This window comes from Phodopus roborovskii, unplaced genomic scaffold (genome assembly GCF_943737965.1).
Source record: "Phodopus roborovskii unplaced genomic scaffold, PHOROB, whole genome shotgun sequence".
NCBI classification, from domain to species: domain Eukaryota; kingdom Metazoa; phylum Chordata; class Mammalia; order Rodentia; family Cricetidae; genus Phodopus; species Phodopus roborovskii.
The window spans coordinates 222499-246387 of NW_026125506.1; the positions used below are offsets into that span (position 1 = coordinate 222499).

Genomic DNA, 23889 nt, shown 5'->3' on the forward strand with positions numbered 1-23889 from the left:
TGCCAAGTCCGCCCGACGCCTGAGCGCCACGCCTTCTGATTGGCTGGAGCTTTGATCTCGCGAGAGTAGGTGTGAGCGCGCCAAATTCTCCCCTGAGCCTGAGGAAACTTGTGAGTCGCGCGATGGTCCTCAGGAACAGCGGACGTAGGTACCCCGAGCCGGGCGCGGACGGCGAAGGCAGCCGGTGAGAGCGGCGTCCTGCCGGGAAGCCACTGGCGACAGCTGCGGCCGGAGCCAGCGGGGCGGGTGCCTGTCGGGTGCAGCGGCGGGCGGAGCGCGCGGTGGGGCGCGTACACCTTGTGTACGTCTGTAGTTTTACTGAGTTGCTAACTCACTGCGTGTCCCAGGCGGAGGCCCCAACCCCCAGGCATCAATCAGCAAGAGATATTAGAGTATGGTGACGAAAGAAACGGATGTGTCTATCTGATGTTTAGACTGGTAACCCTGCCTAGTGGCAGAATCAGAACGGGAAGCCTAGTTGAGCGGAAACCCTCCCAAGAGCTGAGTAGTGGTAAAGTGTTTTCCTAGCACATGCGAACGAAACCCTGGGTTTGATGTAGGACACCTCCATGACAGCTATGGTCATTGACCTGGACCAGCAGGTAGTTGTTCAGGACGACAGGTTCCTCAGAGAGCGATGGCCAGGGGATGAGGAGATAAGAAAGTTCAGGATCAGGAGGTCTCGCATAAGCTGATGGCTCATGCAAGCAAGTTTATTATTTACAACATCAACCAGGTGGTGGTTGTCCATGCCTTTGATTCCAGCGTTAGAGACTGGTGGATCTCTGAGTTCAGGGCCACTCTGGTCTTCAGAGAGTTTCAAGACAGCCAGAGCTGTTACACAGAGAAACCCTATCTTAAAAACCCAAAAATAAATGAATAATAATAGTAAAATGCCTTTACACCCAACTGTCCTTAATTCCTCCCGAGTATACCCCTCTCCAACTTCCAAGATATCATTTTGTTTTGTTTCGTTCTTTAGTTTTTCGAGACAGGGTTTCTCTGTGTAGCTCTGGTTGTCCTGGAACTCACTCTGTAGATCAGGCTAGCCTCAAACTCACAGAGATCCACTTGCCTCTGCCTCCCCAGGATTGGGGTTAAAGGCATGTGCCACCACCACCTTGCAATGTTCTCATTGTTTATCTATCTATTATATATACAATGTTCTGCCAACATGTATCCCTGCAGGCCAGAAAAAGGCATCAGATCTCATTACAGATGGTTGTGAGCCACCATGTGGTTGCTGGGAATCAAACTGAGGACCTCTGGAAGAGTAGTCAGCCAATGCTCTTAACTGCTGCCCCCCCCCCTTTTTTTAATAACCTTACTTGTGTTGCTTATGTACTCCTGGATGTGGTGATAGGTAACAACTTTTAGTTTATACTTATACTATATGTCTGGTATGCTTTATGTGGATTACCTCACTTAATTCTTGCAGCAGTCCTATGAGGAAAGCATGTCTCCTTGAGGCTGTAGATAGTGGTAAAGAATGTGAACTTTAGATATATCTGTCTCCTTTTTTCACTGAATAAGGAAATGCATGGTACTCTTCATAGGTGCTGTTGTGAAAATGTATACTCAGTATTTTGACACTGTGTAGTAATATGTAAGCAGTTGTATTTGTGACTTTCATCTTTGTTTTTATTGCTAAATAAAAAGTAAGGTAGACAGCTTAGTGGAAAGTGTATTGGGAGGAGATGAGGTCTGGGTGAACAACTTTCCAGTCTACTTTACCAACTCACTCATTAGAATGGTATTTATGGGACAAGGAGTTTTGTGCTTCTCAGAATTAACACTTCTTTCAGCCCTGACTTTGAAGAAGATCTAGGTGCAGACTAAAACAATTTTCTCTAGCAAAATCATAATAGTTTGTGCTTTAATTAAAGGTAAATTCAAGCAAGATGTGATAGTGCACACTTGTAGTTCCACAACTTTGGAAGCATGGGCAAGAATATTATGAGCTCAAGACCAGCCTGAGACTATCTGAAAAAGAAACAAGGAGAGCTGGGCATGGTGGTACACACCTCTAAACCCAGTACTTGGGAGGCAGAGGCAGGTGAATCTCTGAGTCTACAAAACCTATTCCAGGACAGGGCTACACAGAGAGACCCTGTCTTGAGGGGTGATGGGGATAATCTTGAAGTAATTGTAGATTCTCACATACTTGTCAGAAATGCTGAAGATCCAGACTGCCCTATCGATAACATAACTAGAGTGAAAGCTCAGTGTCATAGCAGCCGGCTGTCATCTGTTAGATTGCACCAACTGTACTTTTACACGAATACATGCATTTAGTCTGTGTTAGTCACGTGTATATTCATGAACTTTATCAGCACATTCAGGATACATAATGCCTTGTCATAAGGTTTTGAATGCTGATTTTCATGATCATAGATAGCCATTTCTCCCTCTCCCATGTTTGTCAATTGGTGATCTGTTCTCCATCTCTATAATTTTATTTTTTAAATGCTATATAAAATGGCACAGATGTATAGCTTGATAGCATTGGGTTGATCCATCCAAGTTGTGTTTATCAATTTATTGCTGAGTAGTATTCATATATGGATAAACTAAAATTACTCTTGGTAAGAAATATCTGAATTGGGGGGCTAGAGAGATGGCTCAGTGGTTAAGAGCAGTAGCTCTTCTGAGGTCCTGAGTTCAATTTCCAGCAACCACATGATGGCTCACAGCCATCTGTTATGAGATCTGGCTCCTTCTTCTGGCCTGCAGGCATACATGCAGACAGAACATTGTATCCATAACAAATAAATCTTTAAAGAAAAATGTCTGAATTATTTGAAGGTTTAGCATCTATAAATAAAGGTGCTATGATATTTTCATACAAATTTTTGTGAAATGAGTTTTCATTTCTCTGACTGAGCTTATTACAGTTCTGGGCTTTATGCAGTTTTAGTATTCAAAAAAAAGAAACTGCATCCTGGAGTGACTGGTGTTTTTGTTAGTGTTCTGGTGATAAATAGGTTGGGTTGGGAGTTGCCTTTGTTGTGTTTTTCCTATAAAGGCTGGTTGGTTGGTAGGTTGGTTGGTTAGTTTCACTGAGCCTTTTGCCAGCCTTGATGTTTTTCAGGGATGCATATGGTATGATGTTTTTCAGGGATGCATATGCCATACCGTATCAGAAACACATAGACATCAAGTGTTGTGGCATACACTTTTAGTTCCAGTACTTGAGAAACAGGCAAATGGATTGCTGTGAATTGGACCTAGCCTGGTCTACATAGTGAGACCCTTTTTCCTAAATAAAACAACAACAAAACACATGGACAAAAGTTAGGGTCTAGAGTGGGAAATGTCATGAATGGTGAAGCCTGATTCTTTTCTTTTATTCAGGGATGATGGTCCCTCTTCCTCAGTCTCAGCGCTCAAGCGTCTGGAACGGAGCCAATGGACAGATAAGATGGACTTTAGGTTTGGTTTTGAGAGGCTGAAAGAGCCTGGAGAAAGGACTGGCTGGCTCATCAACATGCACCCTGTAAGTATCTGAATGAACACTGCTCATCCTTTGCTTCTAGTGGGTGGCTGTACCCCCTTCCTATAATCATCAATCTTGTCTAATAGATGAGTGAAGGGAAGAAGGAAACCATTGTCTGAGAAATTTAGTTATTGGAAGTGCTTCTCCTTTCCTATTTAACATGGAGGCCACAAAGTGACCACCGTGGTAAGATGAAGGTGAAAGATAAGTTAGCCATCAGCAGAAAGCTTTCAAGAGTTACTAAAGAGAAATTCAGAAAAATCTCCATTGGGGAACCATTATAAATGCAGTTCTTATGAATGAGGCTAGTGGTGTTTATGTAGGGACAAATGGACTAGGTACAAGGATGTTTGCCTTTAGAGTACTCAGGTTCTCAAAGAGTAGCCCAGAAAGAACTCTTAGGCTATGTAGAAGATAATATGCTCATATTCATGGTTCTCCTTCAGACTGAGATTTTAGATGAAGACAAACGCTTAGTCAGTGCTGTGGATTACTACTTCATTCAAGATGATGGAAGCAGATTTAAGGTAAGCCCTTGACCTAAGAAAAGTAAAGCCTACCCATGACAAGTAAGTGCTCTAAAATAAGGGATATTCATTTACTCTGTGTCAGGAAGGAAATGGGAGCAGGTAGTGTGCAGTTGTTTACAACCTATCAAGAACATGGCCGCTTTGAACTTCATCAGTCACTTTTAAAATACCCTAAGGGGAGGGTGTAGTATTGCTTCATGGGTTCTTGCCTGTGAGAGATGTGCAGATCCAAATTTCATGTATGCAGTATTATTAAAGAGCTGTCAAAAGGCCTGGAGAAATGGCCCAGTGTTTGAGAGCACAGGCTGATCTTCCAGGGGACTCAGGTTCAGTTTCCAGCCATCCACAAGGCAGCTAACAGCTGTCTGTAACTGCAGTTCCAGGGAATACAATGCCCTCTTCTGTTGTCTGTGGTCGTCAGGTATGCTCTTGGAATATAGACATACATTCAAGCAAACAGTCATACACATAAAATAAAAATAAATCTCAAAAAAAAAAAAAAGCCCTCAAGGTCCAAGATACCTTGTATTCATGTTGCTCATAGGTTGCCATTCTGAAATCTTTTTTCTTCCTTGTCTCATCCTTTTGGTGACTTTTATAGGTGGCCTTGCCCTATGAGCCGTATTTCTACATTGCAGCCAGAAAGGTAAGTCAATGCTTTGTAGAAACAGGTCAAATGATCTGTTCTTGTTTTACCAAGTGGATTTCAAAACTGAAATGGGTAAGAAGAAAGATCTCACTAATAGGAAATTCATGAATTCTGATCCTGGTTTAGGGTTGTGATCGAGAAGTTTCATCTTTTCTATCCAAGAAGTTCCAGGGTAAAATTGCAAAGATAGAGAATGTTCCCAAAGAAGATCTGGACTTGGTGAGTATCCCCAGACCTTCCAGGGGCAGATGAGGCTGGTATGTACACTGTATAGCAGACAGTTTTGGATGTGATAGAAGACCAGGTCATTTACTGGCTAGCAGGGCAGCATGGAGGATAAGGGATGATGGTTGCTCCCAACATTGTCTTTAAGGAACTTTGGTGGTATTGCAGGTGCCACATGCAGAAGTAAGCTAGATACTTTGACTTTTACGTGTTTACCTAACAGTCTCATTAACTCATCAGCTGTCATTTTACTTTAAAGCCAAATCACTTGGTCGGCTTGAAGCGGAGTTACATCAAGCTGTCCTTCCACACTGTAGAGGACCTTGTCAAAGTGAGGAAGGAGATCTCCCCAGCTGTGAAGAAGAACCGAGAGCAGGACCATGCCAGTGATGAATACACAGCAATGCTCTCCAGGTAACTTTCCTTCTCATGAGCAAAGTGCTGGTTACTCCAGAATAACACGCTGATACAAGGCAGGAACTCTTCATAGAAAATCCCTTAATGTTCAGCAATGTGCAGTCATTTCAGATGTTCTTTCTGTTAGATAAACCCTGGCTTCCCAAGGCTGTATTCTGTTTTGTGCATTAGCTCCTCTTACGTAGGAGGTAGGCTTGTGGCTTTAAAATTGAGTTGCTATAACAATGAGGGTATTTTACAGAGCTCTCTCCTCTACCACTTTAACACAGTCTACAAATGTTATCAAGTGTTTTGTTTTATAGATGCCTTCTCCAGAGAACCTGGAGTGTACAAACAAATTTAAATGCACAATACCAAGTACTGTTATTAAATATTTAGGTACTTTAATAACAGAAAAGTGCTGGGCATTGGTAGCAAATGCCTTTAATCCCAGCACTCAGGAGACAGAGGCAGGCAAATCTCTGTGAGTTCAAGGCCAGACTGGTCTACAGAGCTAGTTCTAGGACAGACTCACAAAGCAATACAGAGAAACCCTGTATTGGGGGGAGGGGGGGGGTGAGAGACAGATAAGGTAGCACATGCTTTTAATCCCAGCAATCAGGAGGCAGAAGCAGATGGTTCTCTGAATTCAAGGCCAGCCAAGGCTATTTAGAGAGACCTGTTTCTCTAAAGAAAAAGGGCCTGATTATGAGCCAATGTGTATATAATCCCAGTGTTTCTGTGGTGAGGTCAGAGACATGAGAATTCTTAGAAGCTCTCAAGCCAGCCAGCTAGGTGTATGCAGCAACAAAACAACAACAAAGAGACCTTATCTCAATAAGAAGCAAGGCACAGGCTAACAGCCAATGTCCTCTGTCCTCCACATGTGTATTGTGGTTTACATACACTCACACTAAAAAGAAAAAAAAAATTCAAATACTATCCCCTCCCCCCCAAAAAAAAATTAGTTTGAGACTTTGGACACTTCTGGAGTGTATCCTTCAACTATAATCATCTCTGGTAATGTCATAAATTACTTTTTGGAATATTTTAAGAGGTAGTTTGTAAAGAATCTGTAGGGGCCTGTAAGCACTCTTTCTTTGATGGGTGCCATTTTTCTCTTAAACCATTCAATTTTGAGCTTAGAGTGATGGATTGTAGATTGTATTATTTTAACTTAAATTACATGTATATTTGTGTATTACTGAGGATTGTACCTAGAGCCTTGTGCATACCACTGACCTTTTCCTTTTCTCCCTTCTTTCCTTTAATTGGTCAGTTGGTTGGTTGGTTGGTTGGTTGGTTGGTTGGTTGGTTGGAGTCAGGTTCTTACCCTATAGCCCAGTTTGACTTGGAACTCATTGTATAGACCAGGCTGGCTTTATATTTAAAGCTGTTGTCCTGCCTTAGCTTCCCAGTTGTTGGGTTATTTAGTGGCTATTCCAGTGGCAGATTTTCCACTTGGATATAAGACTATTATAAAAATATTTAACATGATCTAGTCACTTTGCTATACACCAAGCTGGATGTTCTATGATATTAATACTTCATTCCTATAGGGTGGGAGGATCCTCCTGACTATAGCTCAAAGTATAATTTAGGTCATGTAACATGTGCATATCTCTAATATACCTTAATTCTCTTTTTCCTGACCTGGTGCTCAGGTTGGTTAGTAATCCAAGGCAATTTCTTGAAAGACTGCCCTGGTCTTTATAGCTTCCCCATTTACCTTTGTGTTTACTCACTTTGCATTCATAAGTCTTCACTTCCCCAATATCCAGCAAATCATATGTCAGTTATTGGCTTTCTTTGCTTGCTCTCCAGTATTCTCCAAGGAGGCAATGTAATTACTGATGAGGAGGAAACCTCTAAGAAGATAGCTGACCAATTGGACAACATAGTGGACATGCGGGAGTATGATGTTCCGTACCATATTCGCCTCTCCATTGACCTTAAAATCCATGTGGTAAGGTGAAGGTAGCTGTGGATTGAGTTAGTTCCAGGAGAAATGGGGGACAGAGGGTGACCTGCTCTGTATAAGTCTGCACAGAAATAGATTTTTCTGGAGCCAGCAAAATGGCTTGGTAGGTAAAAGCACTGCTGCCCTGAGTTTGATCCCTATGACCCACGTGGTGGAAAGAGAGAACCAACTCCTACAAGTTGTTTATTGACTTCCACACATGCATACATACACACATTCATACTCTAAGTAAATGTAGTTAAAATTTTTTGTAAAATAAATGGACATTTCTGGGTGGAGAACTCTTTTTTTTAACCTACTTTATTAATGTTTTACCTATATGTATATCTGTGTGAGAGTGTTGGAGACTGGAATTACAGACAGTTATAAGTTGCCATGTGGGTGCTGGAGATTGAATCCGGTCTTCTTGAAGAGCAGTCACTGAGCCATCTCTCCAGCCCCTGGATGGAGAACTCTTTAGTTAATGTATGCTTCATTATTCTGCAGGCACTTTGGTACAATGTCAGATTTCGAGGAAATGCTTTTCCCGTGGAAATTGTCCGACGAGATGATCTTGTTGAACGACCTGTAAGTTGTTGACTTTCCTCAGTCCTAAAATCTATTTCTTCTTTAAATACTTTCTGAAAATAATTAGGGAGTAGTTTGTTGTTGTTTTGGGGTTTTTTTTGTTTGTTTTTTATCAGTCTCTAACCAAAGGCATATTTTTGTATTTGTGTTAACCATAAACATTGATATTTATAAAGTAGACTGGATTTGAACCCTTGCTTGATAGCCAAGTGACTAAGAGTAGATTTGTAAATAGAAGATATTTATTTGGGTGTCACATTTAGTCATCAGGAAAATCTTTGTCTTCAGTTTTCTTGTTTCCAAGATGAAAATGTGAGCTCCAACACCGTCCCGCCAGTGCTGTCCTAAAATTCAAGTGAGACAGTGCATGTTAAGGAACTTTGAAACTGAAGTGTGTCTGATCAGTAGCTTTATCCCTGTGTGTTTTCATTTTCATAACCTCATAAAAACCTCTGTATGGAGTTTTTATTATTTTGGGATATGTATGGTTATTTTATTTGTAGTGCTGGTAATTGAACCCAGGGCAGAATGTGTGTGTGTCCAAAGGATGTATTCAGATCTGAATTCACGGTGTATCTTGTTCTTCTAGGACCCTGTGGTTTTGGCGTTTGACATTGAGACAACCAAATTGCCTCTCAAATTTCCTGATGCTGAGACAGACCAGATTATGATGATTTCCTATATGATTGATGGCCAGGTGAATAGACTCTCTTCTTGGGAAACTTAAAATGCTTTTGTGGGGATTTTTTATTTATTTATATTTTTAGACAGGGTCTCACTATGTTGCTCAGCTTGGCCTAATACTCATGGTGGTCTTACCTCAGCCATCTGAGTTCTGCGATTATAGGCAGGTGCTACATGCCTGGATCACCTTTATGTTTTTGTGGAGTTCTTTGAAATTAGTTTCTTGAGACGCTTATGGGTAAGCTGGGAGTCTGTGTCTCAGCTTTTCTGTGGTTAACTTGCATTGTCTGCTCATAAACCTTGCCAGGGCTACCTCATCACTAACAGGGAGATTGTTTCAGAAGATATTGAAGATTTTGAGTTCACCCCCAAACCAGAATATGAAGGTCCCTTTTGTGTCTTCAATGAACCTGATGAGGTAAAGAAGCTTCGTCTAGAAACTTCCCAGTGTTTGGTATAAGATGAGAAGAGGCAAACTTATTCTGAGCTCAGGAGCTTGTTGCTCATTGAGCTTCCTCTTCCATGACCAAGGTTAGAGTGGGTCCTTAGTATATGGACTGATGTAAAACTGCTGCTTCTGAGTGTTTGGGGAGGTACTTCCAAGTTGCTGAAAGCAGGAAAAGGGTCCCACTGACTTCAGTTATTTGTTGAGCTCAGGTCCATTTAATCCAGAGATGGTTTGAGCATATCCAGGAGACCAAACCTGCCATTATGGTCACCTACAATGGGGACTTTTTTGACTGGTGAGTCCAGCTTCCTGTTGTGGGTAATTGTGTTGGGGTTGGGTGCGTGGAAGACGAGCAGCTCTGCCTGGTGGTGTCAGTGTTTTTGACATTTTCACAAAGAAATACATGTGATCAGTGTTCACTTCACTCTAGTGTCTCTTAGGAGCAGTCTGTCTGCATTCAAGGAGGAACAAAGGAAGAATTAGAGACTCATTTATCCCCATTGCTCATCTCTTGTTAGGCCATTTGTGGAGGCTAGGGCAGCAGCCCATGGACTGAGCATGTACCAGGAGATAGGCTTCCAGAAGGATAGCCAGGGGGAATATAAGGCCCCACAATGCATCCACATGGACTGCCTCAGGTATGTATACACCACATAGTAGGGGCTCATCACTGTGATCCTGTGAGTGATATATAGAGGTTTCTTGTGCAGACTGGGGACATTGACACATCTGTTGTAAGAGGATATTGGCCTCCAAGAAACAGCTTTGGGTCATAGGGATCTGCTGTTTGCTTATTGCTGGTCTTCATTTAGTCAATAAGTATGTTAAAACAACAGCCTGCAGGGTAGAGAAGCTGGGCTGAAAAGAAACTTAGATAAAGATTCTGGTACTTATATAGATGAGGTCAGAGTGAAGCACCATACTGGTCCCACAGGATATATGGTTTCAAGATGAGCTCACTGTGCTTCATACTGACTGAACGCAAGTAAGTGTCACAGGTATTGAAATCATGATGTTTGAAGCATGGGTCCATGTAGGTAGGAAGATAGATGTGAATACACATATACACAGAACTGGCTGGAGAGAATGGTGTTTGAGCTGGACAAAGAAGTGTAGCTTTTCTGTCATTTATGGAAACAAATTCTCACAATGAACTTGTTTCTTTGGTTCTTAAAATACACACACACACACACACATTCTTAATAGTACATATATATGTGTGTGTGTAATATATATGTGTGTGAATTCTGTCAGCCACCATAGGTGTTTGAGGGCTATTGCTGTTTGTTTTACTCTGATATTTCAGCCTTGGGTTAGAGGGAGGCCAGGAGGTTGAGACTGGTTCACAGGGTAGCTGGTAGCTTGACCAAAGGCAGTGGGTAAAAAGATCTACACTCAGGTTTGCTAGTATGGGTGGGGCTTTAGGGATGAATGGGTGCCTGAGGTCTCTGCTCAGTTGGTTTGGAATGGGAAAGAATAATTTTGAGGTAAGAGGATTCTGCTGCAGTCATGTTGGTGTGCAGCCTTTGTGCACTTGGAGGAGCACAAGACTAGATGGTGTCACCTGTAGTCATAGGCTTGGTTGAGATTTACATCCTAAATGAGGGTCTCATACAAAGTTCTGATAGATGGTGAATTATCAAGGTTAGGAGTGTAATGAGAAGAGAAGGCCTGAGACTCTATAGAGGAGATGGTCATGGAGAATTTGAAGAGAACTGCTGTATAGGGGTTATAAGAGAGACTAGATATGGTCACTGGATAGTGAATGTATTAGTCATGTGCTAGATAGACTCTAGAGGCAGAAGTAAGAAGTGGAGATAGGTTCCATGTTGAGGGGGTACCTTCTGGGATGTGTGCACATGTAAAGCCCAGGGGTCAATGTCAGGTGTCTTTCTTCATTGTTCTCTACTTATATGGGGGGAGGTCCTAGCAGTAAACCTAGAACTTGTTCCTTTGGCTAGACTGGCTTACCACTGAGTCCCTGGGATCCATTTATCTCCATTCCTTTGGCACAAACCACCATGCCTTATGCTTGTATGGCAAGCACTTTACTCAGTGAGCCATCTTCTGAGCCCTAGATGGGGTCTTCTAAAGAGAGTGCTCCTGAGATAGGTAGTTTATGAAATAAGATTTTAGAGGCACAGAGAGCCCTGGGATTATTGCTGTATTGCCTTTTCATTTCTCCAGAACAAGAGGCTGAATTCTTTGCTGAAAGTGGAGGGTGAGGCAAGGGGTACAAAGGATACTGCATGTACTCTGGATACTGCATGTACTCTGGGTACATCTGAGATTCAAGTGAATGTTTTATGAGAGTATGGCATTGGTTTCTTCAATGTCTCCAAAACCTACATTTTTATGTGTTGTGTCTGGTTTTGCCAGCCTTTGTGTTACCATCATGTCTAGAATTTGTCCTCTTGCCAGGTGGGTGAAGAGGGACAGCTACCTTCCTGTGGGCAGTCATAATCTCAAGGCAGCTGCCAAGGCCAAACTTGGCTATGACCCTGTAGAGCTGGACCCCGAGGACATGTGTCGTATGGCCACTGAGCAGCCTCAGGCACGTAAGCCCATTTGTTCTTCTATGCATCCCTGAAGTCATAGACATTCTGGCTAGAAAGGCTAGGTTACCTGAGATATCAGTGCTAGGCCCACTCCTGCTCAGCATCGCCTTCTCCCTGAACTTTGTTTTCTGTATTCCATGAATTTCCTTGGACTTTTAGTTTTTAATGTTCTCTGATATTCTCCCCAGACTCTAGCCACTTACTCAGTGTCAGATGCTGTTGCCACTTACTACCTGTACATGAAGTATGTCCATCCCTTCATATTTGCCCTGTGCACCATTATTCCCATGGAACCTGATGAGGTTAGTATCACCTATGGTCTTCCAATCATTCTCTTCTCTTTTCTCCTGTGTGAGGCTTCACTGGCATCTTTCTGTAGTCTGGGGCCCAAGAGTGAGAATAGCCACAGGAAGCAGGGGCTGCTGTTAGTAGCTACAGTATTTCCTTTCACAGGGCAGTCAAGGTTAGATGCCTTTCTGGTGGCCATGGATGTTGCCTAGGAGTCAGGGCTTTTGACAGAGATTTGGGGTAGCTAGATGCTGCATCTTCCCTGCAGGTGCTGCGGAAAGGCTCTGGAACACTGTGTGAAGCCTTGTTGATGGTGCAAGCTTTCCATGCCAACATTATCTTCCCCAATAAGCAAGAGCAGGAATTCAACAAGCTGACAGATGATGGCCATGTGCTGGATGCTGAGACCTACGTGGGGGGTCATGTGGAGGCACTAGAGTCTGGTGTCTTCCGAAGTGATATCCCCTGCCGGTTTAGAATGGTATGCCTCCTTCTTAAGTCTTTCAGGGTTCTGCTTTTTTCCATTCTTGTGCTGTTGTGAAACCCAAGAAGCCCTGGCTTGAAACAGTCTTTATCTCCATCTCTCCTGTAGGCCACTTCTGTCAGGGGTGGCTTCTCTGGCTCGGTACCTCTCCCATCCCTTCTTACATAAGATGAGCCTCCATTCAGGGCTTCCTAAGACTCAGTGCACTTGCAGAGCATTCTCTGGCACATCCTACCATATATCACACTAAAGGCAGATTTAAAGATCTATCTGACCTGTGTACCCTTTTCTGTACGCTAGAATCCTGCAGCCTTTGATTTCCTGCTGCAACGAGTTGAGAAAACTATGCGCCATGCCATTGAAGAAGAAGAGAAGGTGCCTATGGAGCAGGTCACCAACTTTGAAGAGGTAGCCTTCTAGGTGGCAATGAATTGGCCTATATTTGGATCTGTTCTTTTTATATGCCTAAAGGGTCTCAGGCTCTTGATATGGTTTTGTCATACTGCTTCTGGGATCTGCCATTCTAGCCATTCTATCTTCATTATCTTTTTATTGTACCTGGTTCTCTCTCTTTTTGTTGTTGGGTTTTGTTGTTGTTTCTTTGTTTGTTTTTATTTTTGTTTTGGTGGGGTTTTTGTTGTTTTGTTTTGTTTTTCAACACAGAGTTTCTCTTTGTAGCCTTGGCTATCCTGGAACTCAATCTTGATACTGTTAGGCTGGCCTCCAATTTAAGAGATCTGCCTGCCTTTGCCTCCCCAAGTGCTGGGATTAAAGGCATGTACCACCACCAATATTCCTTTGTTTTTCCTGTCTCTGTAGGTGTGTAATGAGATTAAGACCAAGCTCATCTCCCTAAAAGACGTTCCTAACAGAATTGAATGCCCTCTTATCTACCATCTGGATGTGGGAGCCATGTATCCTAACATAATCCTTACTAACCGCCTGCAGGTGAGATCTTGGCTTCCCAGATCATAATCCTCTCTCTTTGCAGCCCCAAGTTGTTTTCTGACCCACCCATCCTGTTATAGCCCTCTGCCATAGTGGATGAGGCCACCTGTGCTGCCTGTGACTTCAATAAGCCTGGAGCAAATTGTCAGAGGAAGATGGCCTGGCAGTGGAGGGGAGAATTCAGTGAGTGTCAGGCCCCACAGGGTGCTCGCAGGGCAGGACAGACCTAGAAGATTCTGATCTTGAAATCTGTCGATCCCTTCCTTTACAGTGCCAGCGAGTCGCAGTGAATACCATCGAATCCAGCATCAGCTGGAGTCAGAGAAGTTTCCTCCTTTGTTCCCAGAGGGGCCAGCACGAGCTTTTCACGAACTATCCCGTGAGGAACAGGCTAAATATGAGAAGCGGAGGCTGGCAGGTAAGTACCTGGCAAAGCCACAGCTTGACAACAGTGGCTCCTTTGCTCAGAAGTATGGGCACACTACAGCTCCAGAGCAGTGGGATTTTAGATTAAAATTATATTGTTTCTGTGTGTGGGGGCGTTCCTTTCTTTTTTTTCTGCTTTACAAATGCTTAAGAAGTAACCTTTGCCACAGTCTTGGTATCAAGTTGTTAGTGGTTGGGGATTCTTTTCTTTTACAATGATAACTAGCAGTGTCTGGGTTTTTCATTCATATGTTGCTCAGGTAAGTGAGCTCCTTAGCATCCCTGTGTCCCAGCTTGCTCTTTTGTTAGCTGGGAGATCTCAGCTACCTCTCCAACACTCTGAATTATCTTAGATTATTGCCGGAAAGCCTATAAGAAGATCCATGTGACCAAGGTAGAAGAACGTCTGACAACCATCTGCCAGCGGGAAAACTCATTTTATGTGGACACTGTTCGGGCCTTCCGAGACAGGCGCTATGAATTCAAAGGGCTACACAAGGTGGGTCAAAATAGAGTGGTGTCTGAGGTGAGAGGGTCTTTGTTTGGTTCTGCAGAAACACCTTGGTCTATAGCTGTAGTATGTGGAGATCATGTGAGGTGCCACATTCATTTGGATAATAAATGCAGTTGTCTATAAACGTAAAGAATTGATGTCCAGAAAGGATGGAGATTGTCATGGCCTCAGCCCTTGGAACCTTGCTGGTAATTGTTTCAGAAGTAATTATGTAGAGCCACACTTGCAAAAGATACTGGCTGTGCTGATCACAAGTCTGGCTGAACTAGATTGACCCATGAGTTGACTGCTTTCCCAGCACAACAGTAAGTAGTTCTTACACACTCTAAGACCACCACATACACTGGATTTAACCCTCTGATTTAGAGGAATAAGGGGAGTTATTTTTTTCCTGTCTCACCTTCCTTTCCCTCTCTCTCCCTCTCTTTCTTCCCTCCCATCTCCCCTCTCTTTTATTCAAGGCAAGGTTTCTCTGTGTAGCTCTGGCTATCCTAGAACTCATTGTGTGGACCAGGCTGGCCTTGAACTCATAGACCTCCCCCTGGGATTAAAGGCATGTGCAACCACTGCCCCACTGGCTTTGTTTTTAGATCATGATGACAGTCTTGATGGGGACAGATGGCACATGGAATAAAGGAGATGTGCTAAGGTATTAACAGGTGGCCAGTCTAATGAGGCAATGGTCTTTGTCTTTTCTCAAGTTCTCTGTGAATTTTAAAGTTGTTCTTTTGTTTCAGATTTTTTTTTTAATGTGTTTGGATATTTTGCTTGCATGTTTGTATGTATGCATGTATACCTGATGCACATTTCCTAGAACTGTATTTACAGATGGTTGTGTGTAAGGAGTACGGTTTTTCCTGCCCGCCGCCTGGTCTTGTCCTGCCGCCGCGCCAGCCCCAAATAACACACAGAGACTCTGTATTTGATACAATGCTGTTGGCCTGGTTACTTGTTTCTTATTGGCTAGCTCTGCCTTAATTATTAACCCATTTCTGCTGATCTATGTATTTCTCTTACCGGGGAGCTGGCCGGCATACTGCTTTCTCCCGACTCTCCATCTTGGCTCCTCCTTCCTCTTTCCTCCTTGTCTCCTAGTCCCTCCTATCTTCCTTTCCTATTGGCCAATAGTGCTTTATTCATTAACCAGTATTGGAAACATATACAGAATGATATTTTCCATCAGTTGTGAGACTTCATGTGGGTGCTGGGAAACAAAGTTGGGTCCTCTACAAGACCCACTGAACCATCTCCAGCTCCAGATTTGAAGGGTTTTAATATTGAAAAATTAGGCTTGTTGACCTTTGTGAGCTAAATTTGGAAAAGTTGTAAGGCACTTAGGCTACCTAATTCACTTCCAGGTGTGGAAGAAGAAGCTCTCAGCAGCTGTAGAGGTGGGTGATGCGTCAGAGGTGAAGCGCTGCAAGAATATGGAGATCCTTTACGATTCACTGCAGCTGGCTCACAAGTGCATCCTGAACTCCTTCTATGGCTATGTCATGCGCAAAGGGTATGGACACATGCAGTAAATGAACAGGGAGGGGATGAGCAAGATGTGATGGCCAAAAAGCAAGAAGTTCATGGTGTCTTCCGGTATTAATGGAGCTAATGGATGAATGTGTATTAATAGGAATGCTCTTCAGCTCATAAAATGTTGGTGACCCAGGCTTAGTTGGAGCTGGATCCATGAGAGTAGGGTTTACATTGGTTTTAGGGTCTGGGTGTTGGCTTGCTACTGGATACCTTGATTTAAGTATTGTGGGCTGAAGATATGATTTGTTTATTTTGACATTTTTGTATCTATCAATCACTGGAGTGGAAAGGGCTTTTAGGTAGTTGTTTAATAGTATTAGAGTATTTAAAGTATGAGCAGAGGAATGACCAATGAAGGGCATAGAACTTGAGTAATAGGCCGAGGTTTCACAGCCAAGTTGGAGACTGTTCTTGGAAGAAAGAATAGGACATGGTTTCTGTGGTATGGCCAATAGACCTGGACTCTGTTCCTTGGACAAAGCAAGTTGGGGCCTCTGGGGAAACATCAATAGAATGAATATTCAGGAGCACAGAAGAGTGCTGTTAACCTGTAGCTCTGTAGAAAAGGAAAGAGGACTGACTGAAGTTGATTTAGGTCATATTTGATGTGTTTGCATGTTGTGGTTTTAAATGTGGGTATAGATGTGGACATGCACATACTGCAGTGTTGATGTGAAGGTCAGAGGGCAGGTTTGTAGTCAGTGCTCTCCTGCTGTGTGGGCACATCGTTTCAAACTTAGGTCATCAAGCTTGGTAACAAGTGCATCTACCCATTGATCCATTTTACCAGCCCTATTTGTTTTATGGGAGGTTTGAGACAGGGTTTCTCTATGTAGCCCTGGCTGTCCTGAAACTAACTCTGTATACCACACTGACCTGGAACTCACAGAGCTCTGCCTGCCTTGGCCTCTTGTGTGCATTGAAATTAAAGGCTAGTGCTGCTGTCGCCGTCACCCAACTTATTTGTTGTTATTGTTTTTTAAGCATTTTTTAATGATTTATTTATTCTTATTTTATGTGCACTTGCATTAGTGATTTGCTTGTATGTATGTCTGTATGAAGGTGTCAGATCTCCTGGAACTGGAGTCACAGACAGCTGTGAACTGCCATATGGGCGCTAAGAATTGAACCCAGGTTGTCTGGAAGAGTAGCCAGTGCTCTTAACTGCTGAGCCATCTCACCAGCTCCCTATTTGTTGGTTTTTAATGAGAGTGGGTATGCTAAATGCTGCTGGGTCAGAATAGAGAGAGAACAGAGAAGAGATCTAAGCCCAGAGAATGAGGTGGTACGCAGGATGAGCTGGCTGGCAGGAGGCTGAGGACAGCTGTCTAAATATGGGCTTAGAGTTTCTAAGAGGCAGATAGGTGTGGGTAGGATTTGGAGAAAGATATGACAAGAATGAAAAAGGCATAGGAATAGAGTGGGATTGATAGTCCTACTGACTCTGAAACTGTGTGACTGATATGAAGGTGTGCTAACCCTTCCAGAACTTTCTTAAGCAACACTGGCCACCCTAAACTAGGGATAGAAGTACCATCAGGATAAAGCCAAATTCCACCTTAGTCCTGTTCTGCTTCAAATATGTTTGGCTGCTTCTGTCATCTCTTCTGGGGATCCCTTCCCTCTTCTGATTCCCTGTGGAGGAAGCCTCCCATCAGTCCTGCTCACCATAGACTTTTGGCTGTCCTTTCCAGGGCTCGATGGTACTCCATGGAGATGGCTGGTATTGTATGCTTCACAGGAGCCAACATTATCACCCAGGCAAGAGAGCTGATTGAGCAGATTGGGTGAGTGTGACATGGGGTTGGCTGCAGAGCTCACACAAGGAGACAGAACTAGGTTTGATGCTATATTTGAGATATTCTAAGAACTTTGGACCATGACCCCTTATCCATGAACTTTACTCCTTTCTTTGAAGGAGACCCTTAGAACTGGACACAGATGGAATATGGTGTGTCCTACCTAATAGCTTTCCTGAAAATTTTGTCATCAAGACAACCAATGTGAAGAAACCCAAACTGACCATCTCCTATCCTGGTGCTATGTTGAACATCATGGTCAAGGTGAGTGGTTCTACAGCAGAAAAAAACCCCACATATTCTGACCTCTGTCCTAGTCCCAGGGTGAATATTTGGAAAGATCTCAGCTGGTGATGTCTTTGGCCCCTTACAAAAATCACCCATCTGTGATGCTTTTTTTTTTAATTTCCTCAGCTGTCATGGTCAGACTATTAGATTCAGGTTGCAAAGAAGATTCTTTCACTTTTCACAGAAGCATACTACTTTTGCTATTTTATTTTAAAACAATTTTAAACTTATACAAAAGTCTCAAAGATAGCACCAAAGAAGGGTGGGGATATGGCTCAGTAAAGTGCATTTCACACAAACAAGAGGGCCTGAGTTGGGATCCCTAGCACCATTGTAAAAGCTGAGCATGTCAGCACTTAGTTCCCATGCTGGCTCAGGGAACACAAGGAAAGGTGAGTGCCTGGGGCTCGTTGGCCAGCAAGCCTAACCAAATTGATGAGCTCTGAGTTCAATGGGAGACCCTATCTTAAAAAAAGAAATGGGGGAAGCTGGGCAGTGGTGGTGCACACCTTTACTCTCAGCACTTTTAGAAGGCAGAGGCAGACAGATCTCTGTGAGTTCTAGGACAGCCTGGTCTACAGGACAACCAAGGCTGCACAAAGAAACCCTATCTAAAAAATCCAAAAGAAAATAAAGTGAGAAACTGTTGAGGCAGACATCCAGTGTCAGCCTGGCCTCCACATGCACACAAATAGTGCAGATAACTTTTTTATGCCTTTCAGGCTGCATTCCCGATTGTTAACATCTGCCTAAAATATGCAGTCATCAAAATGAAGAAATTTATGTTGGCATAGTATATTCTATAACTAAATTACATATTATCTGGAGTCCCCAGTTTCCAGATGCTCACACTGTGTCCTCTTTAACCTGGACAGTGCCTTGGTCTTTGCTGGTCTGGAATCTTGTTTTCTGCTGTCAATTTGGAGTTCTCATTATAAGGCTGTTATTTGGGTTTCCTTGGGGGAATTTCATGGGGGTGATGCCTGATCATCATTTCCTCATCTTTGGGGACATTGGCTCCATCACCAAGTTGTCCACATCAGCCTGATGTCTCCACAAGGATGTCCCCCAACTCCCTATTCACATGTTTTTCTTTGCTAGATAACCACACTCAAGGATCACTGCCTTTTCTGAAGGAATGAGCATCAAAGAGCATCTGGGCATATGTTAGAGCCACCATAGTAATTAACATGATTTCAAATGTTCCTTAAACTTCTTAAGTCCTGACTTTTGCAGGTATAGATATTGTCACCTGTACCACTATCAGTTTCCTGTGCTGGTGGTGTTTCTTACTTGGTACTATAAGATACTCCAGCCTTACTTGTGTTTTCCTGTCTTAGCCCTGGAGCTAAGCATTTCTTCAAGGAGCCTCTCCCCCCTACTGAAACACTGGCATTTCTCGATGTGTTTTTGTGATATCTTTTTGCCTTTTCCTGAAAGTCATATATATGAAAACATATAACATGCAACCCAGACCTTGTAAATTATACTTGAGACTTGTGTTGCTTTGTGTCAAAACCTGCTTTTCTGATACCATTTGTGTCCATTGTGTATGTAGTCCATTGTTTGCTGGCCTACCTACTCCCTGAGGAGAGGAGGTGTTTCCTGAGTGTGAGCCCGTAGAAATGAGGTTGCCTTTCTTGTTACTGATTTTTAGGAAGGTTTCACCAACCACCAATACCAAGAACTAACAGAGCCTTCCTCGCTCACCTATGTCACCCGCTCTGAGAACAGCATCTTTTTTGAAGTTGATGGACCATATCTTGCTATGATTCTTCCAGCCTCTAAAGAAGAAGGCAAGAAACTGAAGAAGAGGTAGGAATCTCAGAGCCTTATATATTGGAAAGGAAATGAAGTAGGTTGCAAGACTTAAGGACTTAGAGAAAATGGAACTGGGGCTACAATGAGAACAAACTGGGTGCTGATGTGACAGTCCTCTTCACACTCTGATCTGTTCTGGTTTTGTGAGCAGTGGCCCTTTAATGCATTCTGGTTTGCTAAAGCTTCAACCTAAGGGTCAGGCAATGACAAAGAAAGGCAAAGGGAAGACACATAGTACTCTGAGCTTCATTTCTGTGTGGCGCCTCCCTTGTTTTTCAGATATGCCGTATTCAATGAGGATGGTTCCTTGGCTGAACTGAAAGGTTTTGAGGTGAAACGTCGAGGGGAGTTACAGCTGATTAAGATATTCCAGTCCTCAGTATTTGAGGCCTTCCTCAAGGGCAGCACCCTGGAGGAAGTGTATGGCTCTGTGGCCAAGGTGGCTGACTACTGGCTAGATGTGCTCTATAGCAAGGTAAGGCTCCACCTACCTTCCCAGCTGACTCTCAGGAGTGAACGTATTTTAGGAATTGGATGTGCATCCTAGGCTCTTAGTGAACCTGGGTCACTTTGATGAACACTGGCACTTATTGTTCAGTCATACTTCTTGATAATTTGTGCACAACTATATAAGATAAAAGGTAGGGTTTTATGTGCCTTTTTTTCATGTTACATTCATTTTGAGGGTGGAGGACACTTGAATGCCACAGTATGTATGTGGAAGTCAGAGGACAACTTGTAGGAAATGGTTCTCTTCTTACATCATGTGGATCCTGGAGGATCAAATTCAAGTTATCAGGAGCTTGTGACATGGCTCAGTCATTAAAAGGACCAGGGCTTGAGTCCTAGCAGCTCATAATTGTCAGTAATTTCAGTTTCAGGGGATCCAACACCCTCTTTTGGCCTTTATAGGAACAAGGCACACAAGTGGTGTACAGACAAATTAATAAATAAAGACTGAGATTTTCAGGCTTGGCAGTAAACACCTTTACCCACTATCCTGTCCCACAAACACTTAAAATGCACTGCTAGGACTCTAACCAAAGATAGTAGGGCAGCATTCTTAGTTTCTTTTTTTTTTTTTTTTTTTTTTTTTTTTTTTAATGTTACTCTGCCCTTTAGGAACTTCAAAGCCTGCCTTCAGCTTTTCAGGGCAGAAATTTATAAAATCTTACAAAATCAAAATGAGTATGGCCTTCGCCTTCCTGACATCTGTTGTTTCTCTTTAGGCCGCTAACATGCCAGATTCTGAATTGTTTGAACTGATTTCTGAGAACCGTTCCATGTCTCGGAAGCTAGAAGATTATGGGGAGCAGAAGTCTACATCCATCAGCACAGCAAAGCGACTGGCTGAGTTCTTGGGAGACCAGATGGTCAAGGATGCTGGACTAAGCTGTCGCTATATCATCTCCCGAAAGCCAGAGGGGTCTCCTGTCACTGAGAGGTAAAAGCCTCCTTAAAGAGTTAAATAGATAGGTGTATGCCTGTAATCCCAGTACACAAAAGTATCCCAGTACACAAAAGGCTAAGACCAGAAGTTCTGATTTTGAATTCCAGGCCATCCTGGGACACTGGGGAGCTTGGGGGAAGGAGGAGGGACTTGGATGGTACACACTTGTGAGGCCAGTATTTGGGAAATTAAAACAAAGCATTCAATGTTATCCTGGTCTCTATGTAGTGAGTTTGAGGCCAAGCTGGGCTGGGCTACATAGTCATTCTCTATCTTAAAAAAAAAAAAGCCAAACCACTGGGTTTACAAATTGACGCCTATAGTGGATACTTGTAATAAAGCTTCTATAGGAAGAATGTGGGCCCCATGGGTATTGAAAGAGAGACTACCTGGTAGTGGTAGTGAATGCCTTTAATTCCAGCACTTAGGAGAGACAGACTGATCTCTGAGTTTAAGGCCAGCCTGGTTTACATAATGAGTTCCAAACCAGCCAGTGCTGTAGGTATGACCCTGATTCAGAAAGAAAAAGCAAAATTGGCCTCAATCTAATGCAGATCAATTCACAGGAAAACCTTGTGGGGTTCTAGTGGGACCCTGGAAAGGGAATGGTGATTCTGGAGAACTTTGGTTTGAAGGGAGTCAGCATCTCTCATGGGTATAGATATGGGTATCTTGAAAGAGCAGGGTCTGGGTTACTCATGCAAAGACAAATGGATGATAAAACTAGCTCTGTGAGGAGCCGTGTAGAGCAGTGTCCTGGCATACAAGAGGCTACTTTAACTGCCTCTGGCTGTTACCTTCACAGATGAGAAGAAATCACCTTTAACTCCTAGGGCATATTAGATACAACAGCAAGGGATTCCATTAGATCACCTTCTGTTTCCTACCAAGAGACTGAATTAAACAGGAAACATAGCTTCCTGTGGTTGGTGCACAGTAAAGAAAGAATTCATCACATTTGGATTTCAGAACCTCAAATCCACAGTGACCCCACAGGAATCTTAAGAATCAGTGATAGAAGAAGGATAAATCTACAGTTCCATCAGAGGAACTGAAAACCAATGTGGCCTCTGCAGTGTCCCAGTGGCACTTACTAATGTAGCCCTGATTCTCTCATTGAAAGGTGTATCTGACCTGCTTGTCTAGAAACTAGGAAGCTTGTGATTCTATGACAAATGGAATGAGTAGACAAGACATGAGGCTTCTCAACTGCAGTCAACAGGGACTGCAAGGTTGGTCGTTTACCGTCTTCCTACCTAGGAAGCTGAGAGGGCATGTACATAAGGAGGACTCACCAAGAGTACCTACTGCCCCCTTGTGAGGAGGCCACTAACTAATCTACACAAGTGACCAGCCACAGGTGAGACCACATAGTAATTGTCATCTTAGCCCTCTGAGTGTTGGGTAGTTTATTATACAGTAACAGGAGCCTGATAAATGTTGATACCTACCTTCCCGTAGAGTCCTGTAGAGAAGGAAAATAGCAAATATCTTTGTAAGGAAAAATTGCCAGTGTCAAGACAAGAAGAAATTTAAACTAAAGCCAAGCTCCCAGAAGTCATAACAATGCTGACTTTAACAGCAATTCTTGCATTAAAAAGAATGCTGATACCAGTTGTTGATGAACAGGTAGATTGGCACTTAGCCAGGTGGCTCAGAGTGTGACACCAGGAGGGTCTAGCACTTTCTTCATTTTGTGTATGTAGAGAAGAGGGGGCATGTGTGTTACACAGTACATGTGTAGTAGGAGTGAGTTCTACTGTATGAGTTTCAGATATTGAACAAAGGTTGTTTGATTTGTCTGTAAACATCTTTATTTGCTGAGCCATCTTGCCAGTCCTTATTTGTTTTGTTTTTCAAGACAGAGTCTATCTGTGTAACAGCTCTAGCTGTCCTGAAACTCTCTTTGTAGATCAGGCTGGCCTTGAACTCACAGAGATCTGCCTGCCTCTGTCTCCTAAGTGCTGGGATTAAGGTGTGTACCACCACTACCATCCAGCTTTCAGCCCTTTTCTTACTCATTTGTACTAAACAGGTGATTTCATTATGACATTTTTATGCATATAACATATTTTGATCATATTAATCTGCCATTACCCTCTTTTGTCCCTGTTTTAGTTACTTTTGTGTAGCTGTGATAAGACACCATGACCAAAGCAACCTAAAAAAAAGGTGTTTAATTTGGCCTTACTGTTTGAGAGGGTTAGAGTCCATGATGCAAAGTGATGACAGCAGGAATAGCTGAGACTTACATCTTGATCCTCAAGTAGGAGCAGAGAGGATAACTGGGAATGGAGAGTCTTTTGAAACCTCAAAGCCCACCCCTGTCAAAGCCACACCTCCTCACCCTTTCCAAACAATTACTACTAGGGACCAAGTATTCATATAGTCTATGGGGGGGCCATTCTCATTCAGACCCCATAATCCCCCACTGTTGTTCCTTTTCCCAAATAGGATGACTGAGTAAAACACGGGATAAAAAATATAGTTAGCTCCTTTGTATATGTATGCCTGCTCCATATTTTCTTTATACATCCATGTGCTTCTCCTCGCCCTCTTCTTTCCCCTTCTCCTTATACTTTGTTCTGTTTTATATTTCTGAAGATGGAACTGAGTCTTATATAGGATAGGCAGATAGTCTACCAGTAAGCTACTTCCCTAGCTCCTAACCTAAGTGTTTTAATATGATAAAGTGTTACTTAATCATTCAGTATTATGCACATCATACCCAAGATATAAGTGTATACAGTCTTTATCCCATGTACATTTGATCAGAGTTATAGCTGAATTTGCATTATGATTAGATA

At 42.9% G+C, this 23889-nt stretch overlaps 1 protein-coding gene across 1 annotated transcript in view; it reads left to right on the plus strand.

The window, feature by feature from the left end:
• The first annotated feature begins 122 nt into the window (after positions 1-122).
• The window catches only part of Pole (DNA polymerase epsilon, catalytic subunit), a 45740-nt gene continuing 21973 nt past the window's right edge, over positions 123-23889 (plus strand). The window contains exons 1-26 of the mRNA XM_051176359.1: positions 123-184; positions 3355-3496; positions 3943-4023; positions 4628-4672; positions 4802-4894; positions 5160-5314; positions 7121-7262; positions 7764-7844; positions 8434-8541; positions 8836-8946; positions 9186-9271; positions 9495-9614; positions 11398-11530; positions 11723-11836; positions 12091-12303; positions 12607-12714; positions 13126-13254; positions 13335-13437; positions 13526-13672; positions 14034-14179; positions 15553-15701; positions 17419-17511; positions 17643-17787; positions 19469-19626; positions 19912-20107; positions 20862-21076. Of these exons, the coding sequence (XP_051032316.1) occupies positions 123-184; positions 3355-3496; positions 3943-4023; positions 4628-4672; positions 4802-4894; positions 5160-5314; positions 7121-7262; positions 7764-7844; positions 8434-8541; positions 8836-8946; positions 9186-9271; positions 9495-9614; positions 11398-11530; positions 11723-11836; positions 12091-12303; positions 12607-12714; positions 13126-13254; positions 13335-13437; positions 13526-13672; positions 14034-14179; positions 15553-15701; positions 17419-17511; positions 17643-17787; positions 19469-19626; positions 19912-20107; positions 20862-21076 (3275 nt within the window). The remainder of the gene's footprint in view (positions 185-3354; positions 3497-3942; positions 4024-4627; positions 4673-4801; positions 4895-5159; positions 5315-7120; positions 7263-7763; positions 7845-8433; positions 8542-8835; positions 8947-9185; positions 9272-9494; positions 9615-11397; positions 11531-11722; positions 11837-12090; positions 12304-12606; positions 12715-13125; positions 13255-13334; positions 13438-13525; positions 13673-14033; positions 14180-15552; positions 15702-17418; positions 17512-17642; positions 17788-19468; positions 19627-19911; positions 20108-20861; positions 21077-23889) is intronic.